Source organism: Eptesicus fuscus, chromosome 20 (genome assembly GCF_027574615.1).
Source record: "Eptesicus fuscus isolate TK198812 chromosome 20, DD_ASM_mEF_20220401, whole genome shotgun sequence".
NCBI lineage: Eukaryota > Metazoa > Chordata > Mammalia > Chiroptera > Vespertilionidae > Eptesicus > Eptesicus fuscus.
This window is the reverse complement of record NC_072492.1, coordinates 34,043,136-34,056,754: the sequence shown is the minus strand read 5'-3', so window position 1 is coordinate 34,056,754 and position 13,619 is coordinate 34,043,136. Positions and strand designations below refer to the sequence as shown.

General features: G+C 56.0%; 1 protein-coding gene across 3 annotated transcripts in view; it reads left to right on the top strand.

Moving 5' to 3' along the window:
- The window catches only part of PRKCA (protein kinase C alpha), a 285,603-nt gene that overhangs the window by 250,659 nt on the left and 21,325 nt on the right, over positions 1-13,619 (top strand). For all 3 annotated transcript variants that reach the window (XM_008149401.3, XM_028157335.2, XM_054708991.1), the window contains 2 exons: positions 2,722-2,784; positions 3,672-3,810. In XM_008149401.3, the coding sequence (XP_008147623.1) occupies positions 2,722-2,784; positions 3,672-3,810 (202 nt within the window). The remainder of the gene's footprint in view (positions 1-2,721; positions 2,785-3,671; positions 3,811-13,619) is intronic.

Below are 13,619 nucleotides of genomic sequence, written 5' to 3'. Positions count from 1 at the left end.
GCGGCCCCTGCCCCCGGGAGCTCACCCTCTGGCCCGGAGTGGGAGGACTCACTCGACAATTGTAAGAGCTGCCATAACGTTAAAGGTGGCACAGGACACCATGCAAACCCCCAAAAAGTGGGGAGTGAGGGAAGAGCATCCTGGGGGTTGCCCATCCCAGAGGCTCAGGATGTGGAGGGACAGTGGAGTGGGTACTCCGGGTGACACGCCCAGTGGGTGCCTGGCCGGGGAACGGGAAGGTAGGTCTGGCCAAGAGGAGAGGGGAGGTGGGAGGCGGTGTGGCTGGTGAAATCTGTGGAGAGCAGAGAGAACAAAGCGGAGGGACTCGCGTCTTCTGGAGGAAGAGAACCAGACGTGGCGACAGTGGGGGTGAGCAGAGAGAAGCCTCTTTGTGTGACGCCCCGTTTTAGGTATGGGGGGCAGCCAGCCAGGAGGAGGGGTTTGCGGGGAGAATCAGGAGCTCCGTTTGGAAGGTTTCATTGGGACGCGCCTTGGATGCCGGGATGCGCCTCAGCCACACGGGAGACAGACCTGGCTCCAGGGAGAGACGGAGAGTCTTCCGTCCAGAGGGCGGACGTGGGTGCCTGAGAAATCACCCCCCTTCTTGGGGGCCAGGAGGTCCCAGACAACACAGGGAGCAAAGCTGAACACACGGCGCTTCCTTCCCCTCCACGGGGACCACGGTGGCGTGTGTCCCGAGGGGTCCCGTCGGCACGTGTTCGTGGGATTCTGGCCGACGTTCATGGCAGAGTTGAGTCGGAGACGCTGGCCTGTGTGCAGGGTCTGCCCTGGGGAAGGTGGCCCACGCAGGCCGCTGGGGAAGTCCGCTAGCAGGTGTAGAAAACGTGCAGGCGCGTTTCCTTCTCTTCAGCTTTCGGAAACGCCCGCCCTCACCCCCTCGCTCGTGTTGTCCGTCAGAAAGCCTTAGCGTGCTCGGATTGTCGAGTGAAGCCGGGCTAAAGAGCATGGAGCGCAATAGCCACCCTGTGTTATAAAGTGACATAAAGGGCCAGCCCCCTTTCATTGTATTTGTGTTGCCAGGAAGGTTTTATTTTTAAAAAGATAGAAAGCACAAAAAATATTGTCCAAGTCGCCTATAATCCGTCTCTTATTTCTCTCCGATCTCTCCCCTCTCCCACCCGCCCTCAGAGGTGGTCCCACCCCCCCCACCCCACCCACCACCACACACACACACACACACACACACACACACACACACACACACCGGTGAAGGGTTTGGTCCTTGTGGTCGGGGTTCTCGGCTCACGCAGACATCTGTGCTCACCTGGGCCTCCTGGGTGTGATGTTCGCACAGGCAGTTCTGAGGCTCCTCAGACTTCAGATTCCTAAATGCGATACCAATTTTAAACCTCTCCCCCCGTTTATCCTGAGTGTCGGACGGTTTTGAAGTGACGGCAATCACTGCTTTCTATTAAGAATCACTTAGAAGGGTAAACTCAGGCATGAGTCACGGCATGTGTCCCATTTATCCCGGCGCTCGGGGCAGAGGTGGGGTGAGGAATCCAGCTCAGGAGCTCATCCCACACTACACTTTGTCTTCCAGGAATAATGGTGTGTTTAACGCTAATGCATTCTGTTCAAGAGGAAGAACATGGAAATCAGCTCTGCCATAGTCCGGGCATAGAGCAGTCTAACAGCCACTCTTTTTAAAAATACACTGAGTGGCCAAATTATTATGATCTCTGAACGCATAATAATCTGGCCACTCAGTGTGTATCCTATATAATAAAAGGCCAATATGCAAATTGTCCCCTCTACCAGGAGTTCGACCAGCAGGCAGGCCAGCCAACCGCCCATGTCCCCTCCCCCTGGCCAGGCTGGCCGGACCCCACCCATGCATGAATTCATGCACCGGGCCTCTAATATATATATATACACACATATATATACTGAGTGGCCAAATTATTATGCGTCCAGAGATCATAATAATCTGGTCACTCAGTGTATATTTATTGATTTCAGAGAAAGGAAGGGAGAGGGAAAGAGAGAACCATCAATGATGAGAGAGAATCATGGATCAGCTGCCTCCTACACACCCCCTACTGGGGATTGAGCCCACAACCCAGGCATGTGCCCTGAATGGAATCGAAACCCTGACCTCCTGGTTCATGGATTGCCACTCAACCACTAAGTCATACCAGCCAGGCTAATAGCCACTCTTTAAAAGATTGTATTAGGGCCCAGCCCATGTGGCTCAGTGGTTGAGTGTCGACCCATGAACTAGGAGGTCAGGGTCCAATTCCCGGGCAGTACCCTGCCCGGGTTGCTAGCTCGATCTTCAATGTAGGGTGTGCAGGAAGCAGCCGATCCATGATTCTCTCCCATCATTGATGTTTCTATCTCTCCCTCCCTCTCTGAAATAAATAAAAAGTACATTTTTAAGAAGTGTTTTTGAACAAAGATTGTATTAGGAAATTCTCTTGTAAGTTACCTGTCCACCTGCCCCAGACGAGACGTGCTCGTTTCTGGGCAGGAGCTAAACCCATCTCGTGGGTTTTATTAGCGGTATCGTTTGTAGGGGAAGTCGGAGCGATGCGTGGCAGAGGGAAGGGCGGGGGGCTGGAAGAGCGGGCAGGGGACGATGCTAACCTCTGACAGTCGGATTGTGCATCCTCTCACTTCCCCGGCGCCGGAACGGGGCGGGACGGGGACCAAGCCTCCGGGAGTCGAGAGGAGCCTGACCAGCTCTTTCTCTTGCAGATTCTATGCAGCAGAGATTTCCATCGGCCTGTTCTTCCTTCATAAAAGAGGCATCATTTACAGGTGCGTGGCGGGACTCCCCACCCTCCCTGCAGTCGAGCATCTGGCTGGACCCTGGGTCTCGGTGGGCGAGTAATTCTGGGATGGGGACCGAAGACGTGGAGTCCATGACCCCCGAGGCGACAGACACCTGCTGGGACCCTCCGGGCGATCGGAGCCACCTTCTGATCTCGGGACCTCACATATTCGCCTCCTTTCTGCTTCCCACAAAAAAAAAAAAAACGTGCTTTTCTCTCTCCACCACTCCCGCTTCTGCCTTGGATACGGGAGGGAGGTCAGGGAGCAAAGGAAACAGGATTTCTGTGAGATGCTCAGCTGGATGAGGACATGGGGAAGAGGGGGAGCGAGGCCAGGGAAACGCTCCCGAATTAAATCCTTCTGGTCGTCAGCTGTCGTGAAGGTCTGGTGCCAAAGGGAGAAGAATGTCTCCCAGCATTGAGTGGAGAGAGATGGGAAGGGCCTGTGGCCCTAGGCAGAAGAGGGGACACGTGTGGGACCCGTGGGGTGGCTCTGTGCCTGTGGTCTGCACACCTGGTTTGGGGTCAGACCCCGCTGCGTGGGATGCACCTAAATCGGACAACTGGCCGGTCCCAGATCTGCTGACTCGGAATCTCTGGTGATTCCCTTGTGCAGCCATGGTTGGGGACTCGCTAGTTCGGCCATTCAGTCATTCATTCGACACCCATCTGTTAAGAACCTCCTGTGTCCTGGGCACTGTGTTAGGCTCTGGAGATGAAAAAATAGTAATTCCTGGTCCCGACTCCCCTGGTACTTGTAGTTCATGCCCCGTTGAGGCGGCAGCTCGTCAAGTATGTGCCTCATTAGCTGCAGAGCGAACCGTGCTCCCCGCGCCGTGGGCAGGGCGCTGACGCTGTGCCGCTTCCTCGCAGGGACCTGAAGTTGGATAACGTCATGCTGGACTCGGAGGGGCACATCAAGATCGCCGACTTCGGGATGTGCAAGGAGCACATGATGGACGGCGTCACGACCAGAACCTTCTGTGGGACCCCAGATTACATCGCCCCAGAGGTAGGGACCCCCCCATCCTCCTTCTTTCCTAGACCAGCGCCTTCAAACCGCAGCCACTGCTCCCTCATGGGGTGCGGAGCCGTTCTCGAGTCACTGTGTGGGCCTGTGACGGCGGAACGCGCTACATGGCAAAACGGAACAGAAACACGCACGCTCGTGCCCCCTCGTCAGTGCACGCCTCACTTTTTGGATCGTTGCTCTCCTATGTGCACGCATAAGCCAGCTGCACAGTAAAGTGTATTTCGTGGTCATGGTCCAAACAACTGAAGAAGCTGGGCAGAGAAGGAGGGCTCTGGCTTGTCAGAATGTTCTTCGTGGGAAAACTGGGTCAGAAGGAGGTTCCAGCCATGGCTTTTTCGGGGAATCAGAGTGATTGGTGCTGAAAGGGCACGTTGGCGTTGACCGCGGTGTCTATTCTGGGACGAACGCACCCGTGTGGTTCTGAGCACAGTGGTTCTGAGGTCTGTATGTTGACAGCCGAGGCCGCGCGGCTTTGTCTTCGCGGTGCTGCGTGTTGAGTGCTTTTCTTCCTAGGCTGTAACCAGGCGCCGGTGCGGCCAGCCTGCCCACACACAGCCCTGCCCACACACAGCCCTGCCCACACACAGCCCTGCCCACACACAGCCCTGCCCACACACAGCCCCGCCCACACACAGCCCCGCCCACACACAGCCCTGCGGGTGAACCGCCGCTTCCCAGCGGGCTCCAGCAGCTGCAAGGGGGTGGTTCAGAGTCAGGCCAGCCCTCAGCTTTCCGTGGCAGCTGGTGACGGCTTTATGGTGTTTAGTCAACATATTGTCCCCGGTGTTTCTCTCGGAGGCAGTCGGGACCGTGGGAATGACATGAGGGTAGAGGTCAGACCACTGTGAGCTTCCATCCTGACTCTTAGGTACAGGCTGTGGGAACTCGGGCCAGTTCCTTGCCCTCTCTGAACCCGTTTCCGCAGGGGCAAGCTGGGAGAAAGATAAGCTCCGTGTAGCGTTGCTCTCAGGAGTCAAGTGCCTAACACGATGCTTGGCACCTAGTCAACCCTCGGGAGTAGCCATTGTTCCAGAAGGGACACTGATGTATATCCCTTTGTGAAGGGCTTTTTGTTGGTTATATTCCTAGAGCATGTGGAAACGTAGAGTTAGACTATTTTTTTAGAAACTTAAATTCTGAATTACATGGGCAAAGGCATTATGTTATCTTGATAAGTAATTATTGGGATTTTTCTCCCCAAAGAGCTCACACATTAGTATCTCCAGGCATAACATGAGCTTAAATAGTCCTATTTTCAAACATGAATAGCGAGATCTTACAGTAGAAATACCTCCCCACCCCACCCCCAGACCATGTCATGCTAGGAACCTGGGAACAAGCTTTCAGACAGAGGAATCCTGAGGACACCTGGAAGAGAGAGGGATGCTGGGAACACGCCCTCAGAGAGGGATGCTGGGAACGTGCCCTCAGAGAGAGGGATGCTGGGACACGCCCTCAGAGGGGGAGGCTGAGAACACGCTGTCAGAGAGAGGGATGCTGGGACGCTGGGAACACACCCTCAGAGGGGGATCTGGGAACAAACCCTCAGAGAGAGGGATGCTGGGACACGCCCTCAGAGGGGGATGCTTGGAAAACCAACTTTGGGGCCCTTAATACCCAGAAGACAGCATGGGCTGGCCCTAAGTACCCTCCGTTTCCGTAAGCCTCATTTCTCTCCTTATACTCACTGCATAAGCGAGAACAAAGAAAGCCCGCTGTCCATCGAGTGTCTACTACGTGCCAGACCCCTTACATACTTCCCTCCGAACCCATACCCAGCCCTGTAAGGGACGTGACCTCAGGCCCGGGTGTCAGGGCAGGCGCCTGCAGGGTCAGGAATGGTCTGAGGCCACCTTACTAAGATGCTGGAATCGGGCCTCCACCCCTGGACCGCCTCCAGACCTTGGCACGCCCATCACACTAAATGCTGCTCACCCCGCAGTGAGTCACGTGTTCAGAGAGCACTGTGCATGCTTTCCTGGGCCGAGCGGTGCCACCAGGGTGCAGGGCTGTATCAGACGTGCTTACAGCTGACCTCAGAGTGCTCACAGCTTAGAGGAGGGGAGACGAGCAGGAACCGAAAGGTGTTTAGGTTCCAGTCGGCCTTCACTGAGAACTCAGCGGAGCTGCTTTGGGAGCTCAGTCCATAGTGGCTGGAGGTAGTTTCCTCTTTGCCAGCATTTTCCTCCTAAGGGCCCCAGGGGCACTGTGGTGTGGAGAGAGACATTCTAGGGTCAAGGTTTCTGACTTTGGCCAAGGTTAACCTTATCCTGCCTCTGTGGAAATCGTCCTGTCAGGTGGAGGCATAATCATGATCATAGATGGCATTTTCCCTCCTAGGCAAAGCGGAGGCTTAAATAGTTACAGCTGTTTGTTCAGAAACCTTGAAGTGGATTAGTACCACGGCATCTCCTCAACCGGGGAGAGGAGCTACGGCGGAGAAGGTCGCCAACAGGTGTGACCTTGGAGTTGAGGTGGTCGCCCACGTAAGGGGCACTAATCAGAAAGTCATTCCTGGCCATGCCCGTGTGTTCAGTGGTTAGAGCATCGGCCGCACACCGAAGGATCTTGGGTCCAGTTCCTGGGCAAGGGCGAGTGCCTGGGTTGCAGGTTCTATCCCCGGCCCTTACCAGGGTGCGTCCGAGAGGCAACCGATCTATGTCTCTCTCTCTCTCTCTCTCTCTCTCTCTCTCTCTCTCTCTCTCTCTCTCTCTCTCTCCCTCTCTCTCTCTCCCTCTCCCTCTCTCTCTCCCTTTCTCTCCCTCTCTCTCCCTCTCTCTCCCTCTCTCCTTCTCTCCCTCTCTCTCCCCCTTTCTCCTTCCCTTCCACTCTAAAAATCAATGGAAAAAATATACTCAGGTGAAGAATAACAACAAAAACCCAAGTAATTCCTGAAGCCAACATGAAGGGTACTCTTTGCTTTGGCCTGGAAAGAATTCTCCGGGTCAGTGAGAGTCCTTGACAAGGCCACACAAACACTTTATCTGGGCTTCACCCCCACCTGAAAGTTAGTTATGGGGTGTACGAGAGCCAGCTGTCTCCCAGCCACGAATCAGACTCTGGTTGCTCGCCTTGCCCTCTTCCTGGAAGAGAGGGAAGCAGCAGGAAGAACATCTGCCTCTGGCTGGTGGACCTCTGTGTCCCTCCCGTGGGACGGGAGCGAGGCTCTCTGAAAATGTACCACATGGAATGCTCCCTTGCAGCCTGTGGAGGGGGCGTTAGACCACACGCGAAGGATGTAAGCCGCGATGCAGTGACTGTCCTCTGCCGTGTCACATTTCCTGCTTGTGCAGGCGTTAAATGACCTGCCCGAGGTCACACAGTCGGTAACATGCAAAGGTGGGATTAGGGCCCAAGGCAGCCTGACCCCAGAGCCCATGTATAGGGTCTTTCCAGATGTTTGCACCATCTCCAGAAGTAGGAGGAAACTCCCGGAGTGACAGAGCACCATCTTTTCTCTGACATCCTTTAGGCCAAGTTGCACATTCCTCCACCTGAACTGCAGTCAGAGCCCTGAGCCAGGGTCAGCCCCGGTCACCTGTAATGCAGTCGGTGACGTGGGAATCTCCCTCCAGCTGTTAAGGCCAAGCCGGTCCCTCAGAAGCCAAGGATGAACCAGCAACACTTCAAGTCCCTCTCCCTCACGTGGCATCCCTTAGTCCGGTGTTTAGCAAATGCCTACTAAGTTCCTGGGCACACTGGACAGGAAAGGAGAGCCCAGAGGGACCTGGGAGGAGGCTGGGGCTGGAGGCAGATAGAAGTACTGTCCGGGTTTAGAGAGACATGGGTTTAGAGAGGTGGCGAGACAGTATTCCCCTTGGCAGGAACAGCTGGCACCTCCAACATGGCTAAAATGGCCAGGAGAAGTCTGCGGGCCCCTTGCCACCCCGTGGCCGGCCAGCCATGAGCAGATGTGTAAACCCCTGGGAGTGTGGGGGCCGGATGAGTTTAGAGCTGACGACCTGTCCCAGGGGCCCTGGCTTCTCCTTCCAGCCCAGCATGGCCCATGACAGCGGCAGGAGTCTGCATCTTTATGTCACATTTGCCTAATTGCTCAAGCTGACTCTGGTGTATACTAAGAGAAAGGTAAGATTGAGCCAGTGGACCATCAGCTGTGACCTCTCTTCTGAGAGGGGTCAAGGGTCACATCTGGAAGAAGCCACATATTAGGGATGGGAGGGAAAGAGAGGACCAAGAGGTGTACACAGAGGCAGAGAACCAGGAGGCTGTAGCGTCCACCTGGAATGTCCTTACTTAGGTGTCCGCGTGGCTCCCTCCCTCACCGCCTTCCAGCCTCAGCTCAGATGTCCCTTCTGGGAGGCCACCTTTCCTGGCCATCCTGTTTAGAGCTGCAGACCTCCAGCCCCGCCCACACCCTGACCCCGTGGCCCTGCATCCCTTCATCCGAGGCACTCATCAGCCGCTGAGGCACCGAGGTATTCGTTTCTTATCTGCTCCACACAGCAGACCCTGAGCTCCTGTTCCTTGCCGAGCCCCGCCCCGGGCCTGGAGCCCTGCCGGGCAGGCAGATGCATTTGGGGCAGCTGGAGGCGGCAATGCTGCCTTCCAAGGGGCGGCTGCGGCACAGGAGACCATGGAGCAGAGCTGCGGGCGCTGGAAGCTGCTGTGGGAAGGGTGGTTCCCAAGGCTGCCAGGGGCTGAGGCAGATGGCAGAGGACGGAGTGCAGAGGACAGCCGGGGACCCTGAGTGCCCGAAGGTTGGCGGGACATCAGCCCGGGTCCCCCCGACAGCCAAGGTGCCCCCAGGGTTGGCATCCCGAGACCTTTCCTGGCCGTTGGGGAAAGGCTTGTGGAGAGGGACAGAGGATAAAAGCGGAGTAAAAGCTAAATGAGGAAGAGACTCAGACGGTGCCCGCAGCCAGGCAGTAAATTACTTGGCAGACGGAGAAGAGCAGGGAAATGAGGTGGAGAGAGAGGCCAGGCGGCTCCGGCCACCCTGGGACCAGCGCCTCTGAATCACGGCCCCACGCGCCCCACACACACCCGCGCGGGCGCGAGCCAAGAAAGCACTGATTAAAGAAAGAGGGTGATAAAGCGAAGGGCGCCTTTCTTTCTATCAAAGGCCAGTTTCCCTCTATGGAGGTCAGGAGCCAGTGACTCCCACTTCGCAAGAGAACAGGAAGCGGCGCTCTCTCGCCCAGAAATATTTAAAGGGCCGAGGCCAGGCTTTTCTTTGGGTTCCTCCTCAAATTGTGTCACTCTCCCCCGTCTTTTCAAGGAAATGCGCCGATTGCATTCGCTCAGCCTCAGAGCTGAATCAGCTCCGCCCTGCTCTTGGGGAGCTGCGGGAGGCCCCTCTGCAGTCCCGGGGTTCACAAAACAACTGCCTAACGGCCTCAGGTCCTTCCTCCTGTCCCATCGGCTCTCCCTCCAGCTCCTTGGGTCACTGCGCCCCTCTGTGGACACACAGACCCAGGACCAGCGAGCGCCTTGTTGGTTTTCTCTCCTTCATCCTCCGGTCAGCTCTGCAGAGGGGGTGTCATTGGCTCTGTGTTCCAGATGACGAACCTAACGTGCAAAGAGAGTCATTCATTTTTCCCATGGCCCCAGTTCTGGGCGGACATGGGCTCGAACCCAGGGCTGATGGGATCGCCTGGGGTGGCTGTGGTCCTGAGAGGAGGGGCCACGGATGTGGCTGAGCTGCTGCCCAGAGAAGGCCTCCCTCCCTCCCGAGTGCAAATGAGCAGCTCGCAGTCCATTCCTGGTCCAGAACCCGACGGTGCCTGACAGCTCTTCACTCCCCGTTTCGGGGGCTGCATCGATTGGCCCTTCGCTTGGGGATTCCTGTAAATCCTGTAAAAATGGGTCAGAGCCGTCTGCATTCTGGCTCGTCTTTTATTTTGCAAAATTGTGATGGGGAGGAGGGGCTGGGCATCATGAGCGAGATCTCTCACTTCCTCGTATGTAGCACGCCCTGGTACCTGCCATCTTGTTTGACTCTGACAGCAGTCCGGGGGGAGTGGTAGCATCCCTGTTTTACAGACGAGGACAAGGAGACTGGAGCGGCGAGGTGGCCTGTCCACGGCTCCCAGGTCGCAAGTGGCAGGGCCGGGACCCTGGGCCGCCGGCCCCAAGTGCAGGCCCGTGGCCCTAGTGCAGCGATGTCCAACCCTTTCCATCTCGTGCCACATAAACTAGTCCCCAAAACTCTGCGGCACACCCAAAGGAAATTCCTATCTGACAAAAAGAAATACAGATAATCTTGACTCATTCACACCAGATGGCTATTATTGCATCGGCTGTTGTCCGTTTTTATTTGACGACCTAAGGGGGAAATCACCAGGTGTTGCATGTTGTACAAATCCTCGTGGCTGAACATGGTTGCCTGGTGCCTCAGTGGCAATTCCCGCCCGGTGTCTCGCTGATTTCTCCTCTGTGCAGACCCCTGGACTGGGAGACCGCCCAGTTCTGGAAAAGCTTTATGTCCGCGAATAAAGCTCTTGCAGGCCCAAATGGATTGCTGGCTCCCAGCCCATTCCTCCGCCGCACAAGAAGTGAGTCTGTTGGGACGCACAGCTCGCCTTTTTATTAAATTGTTTTTATTCATTTCAGAGAGGAAGGGAGAGGGAGAGAGAGAGATAGGAACATCCATGATGAGAGAGAATCATTGATTGGCTGCCTCCTGCAGGTCCCACACTGGGGATCGAGCCCACAACCCAGGCATGTGCCCTGACCGGGAATCAAACCGTGACCTCCTGGTTCATGGGTCGATGCGCAACCACTGAGCCACGCCAGCTGGGCCACAGCTAGCATTGTGAGCAGCTGTCTGTCCGAGGAGGAGTGGCGGCCATGCTGTGAGTCCGCCTGTGCTCCCCGAGCACCAGCCCGTCACCTGCCGCCCCAGGGAAGCCAGAGACAAGGGCTGGGGTGGCGGAGTTTGAGGCCCACTTGACGAGGGAGGAGGGCGATGACAGTGCCCTGGCCAGGCCGACGGGGGTGGGCTGTATTCTAGCCCCACGCAGAGTGTCCACCCTGAGGGACACCTCCCGTTGGACTCCAGGCGCTTTCCCTTCATCGTTGCGCAGTGAACTCGGGCTGTCGTTCTGCTCTTGTAAGAACTTGGGGTGCCGTCTGTAAAATGGGGGTCATCGTAGTACCCTCCTCAAAGTACAACTCTGAGGATTGAGTTTTGCCCGTAATGGCTTTGCCACTTTCTAGCTGTGCAGCCCTGAGCGAGCTACTTAACCTCTCTGTGCCGTGTGTGCTCCTCTGTGACGTGGGACGCCCCTACCTCGTCAGGTCCTGTGAGGGCTGGATGAGCTCACTGAGCTGGAGGGCCCGGCACATGGTGAAGGTCATGGTGACCTTGGTGACCCTCATGGCTGCCATCCCCGGCAGCATCTCAGACCTCACCGAGCTGCCCTGTGCTTCCAGGAAGCTCCCGCAGCCCCATCCTGGTTGGGAGGCCTTCCGGTGTGCAGCCCGGCCGAGGGGGGGAAGGGTGGACGGCCTCAGAGCGCCGTCTTCCCGCCACTGTGGGCCTTGGGCCTGGCAAGAGACACGAGGCTGCCCCTGGCCCCTTGCATTCCCGGTCCTGCGCCCAGGCAGGGAGAAAGCTCCTTCATAGCTCAGTTGTATAAGACAGGCAGCCATTTATAACATCCCGACACCCCCCCAAGCCATGGGCTCATGTCAGTATAACCATAACGATCACGATGACAGACAGCAGTAAACGGAAGGACCGCGGCCCTGCTGGGCCTGTGCTGGCAGCTGACGTTCAGCCTCCCACGTGCTGCGGGAAGTCTGCCCGCCCGAGCCCCTCTCGCCAAGCCAGCCTCTCCTTCTGTGAGGTCTCTGCTGTGAGAAGCCACATTGCCCCGGCAGCCCCTTGCCTGGGGTTTCAGGATGTCAGGCAGCTCCCCACCCCCACGCCGGGCTTGGCTGGGAGCCTCCGTTGGCCCACAGTGCCAGAGAGACCTGCCCCGATGGGGGCAGATGAGCCCGAGGCCGGCCCTAGGCCAACAGGCAGGTGGGGGATTGAGGGGCGGCGGGGGGAGGGGTGTCCAGACCTGCACTGCCCAACAAACACATGCAAGGCAACTGCATTCAGCAGCCCCATTTCAGAGTTAAAAGAGAAGCAGGTGACGTTAATTTGAATATGTTAACTCCATATGTCCACAATGAAACATCATGAATGAGTTACTTTGCATTTTTCGGTGCTGTCTTTAGATCTGATGTGTCGTTTACATCCAGTACCTGTCTCACTTGCAGCAGCCACAGTTCAGCCTCTTGGGAGCCACGAGTGGCTAGAGCAGTGATGGGTAACCTTTTGAGCTTGGTGTGTCAAACTTCACCAAAGAACTGAGCATAACTCGGGTAGTGTGTCACTTTGAGGAAAAAACTAACTCCAAGACTCTAGTTGCAAATGTTTCATCCTCAGGAGCAGCAAATGTTTCATCCTCGGCATGCGGCCGCGTGTCATCAGAAATGGCTACGTGTGTCAGTGCTGACACGCGTGTCATAAGTTCGCCATCACTGGGCTCGGGGCTGCCGTGCTGGACGCGCAGGTCTAGGCAGCTCTCGTGGAAGGTACCGTGGAGCCAGCACCCCCAATCAGGTGTCCCTGACGCTTTCTCTTCCCCTGGGCTGTCTCCCGGTTTCCCCGTGCAGTGAGATTCTCGGTAACAGGAGGTGTTTAACAGCAGCTGCTCATGGAGGGAGTCGTATGCTTCGTTCTAAAACTGAGTTTGCGTTGGTAAGTGTGCCTCAGATCTCGTGACTCAGGTCTTCGGACCGTCCCACTTCACCTGGTGCGCCCGCCACGGCCACAGATGGCGGACTTCTCCGGGAGGAAGAGCTCCCGCTAAATTCTGAACCCGTCGTCCTCCGCTGTGATCGGAGAGCTGGGTTCCGGGCTCCAGGGACTGACGAAGGCTGTCGCCAAGAACGGGCCGCTGGCCCGGGGCGCTGTGCCTTCGCAGGCCTTGGAGGAAGGAGAGGGTGTTATCAGCAGGAGTCACGGAGCGTAACACTGTGGGATTTGGAAATGAAAACCAAGTTGGACCGAGGTTGATAAAGTAAGAAAAACAAAAACCACGTAGGTGGCCCTGGCTTTCCGGATTTGTGAGTCACTCTGACCAGAGACAGGGTTTCCATACCCTGGATTTCCTACAGCGTTCGGAACAGGGAAGCATTTCCCCCACCCACGCAGAGGGGCCTGGGTGGTAAGATGGCGCGGGTATTTGTGGAATATTGGATGTGAACTAAAGTGTGACCACCCTGTTCAGCCCCCAGTGTTCCCTGACGTCACAGTTCACACAGAGACGTGTTGCCTCACCTCTGCCCATGTTGAAAACAAATTACTAAGCCGCGGCCGGTGGCTCAGTTGGTTAGAGTGTCATCCTGTACACCAAAATATTGCGGTTCGATTCCCCGTCAGGGCACTTACCTAGGTTGTGGGAGGCAACTCATTGATGTTTCTCTCTCACATCGATATTTCTTCTCTCTCTCTCCCTCTCTCTCTCCTCTCTCTCTCGCTCCCTCCCACTCCCTCTACTTCCCTTCTTTCCTCTTTCTCTTCTCTCTAAAACCAATAAACATACCCTCAGGTGAAGGTTTAAAAAAAATCAAAAACACTAAAACGCCGATTGTTAAAAATAGATGGCAGGGACTGCTTTTAATATAGTTATAAGAACAGATTTCATTCATGCACTTTTCAAATACAGATGCTAAAGTGAAATAATGATGTCACATCTCTTTAATCCTCAAAGCCCTTTGATGAATATTTTATTAGTCCCAGTAGGAGTGATTACATATCTTTGAAAGCC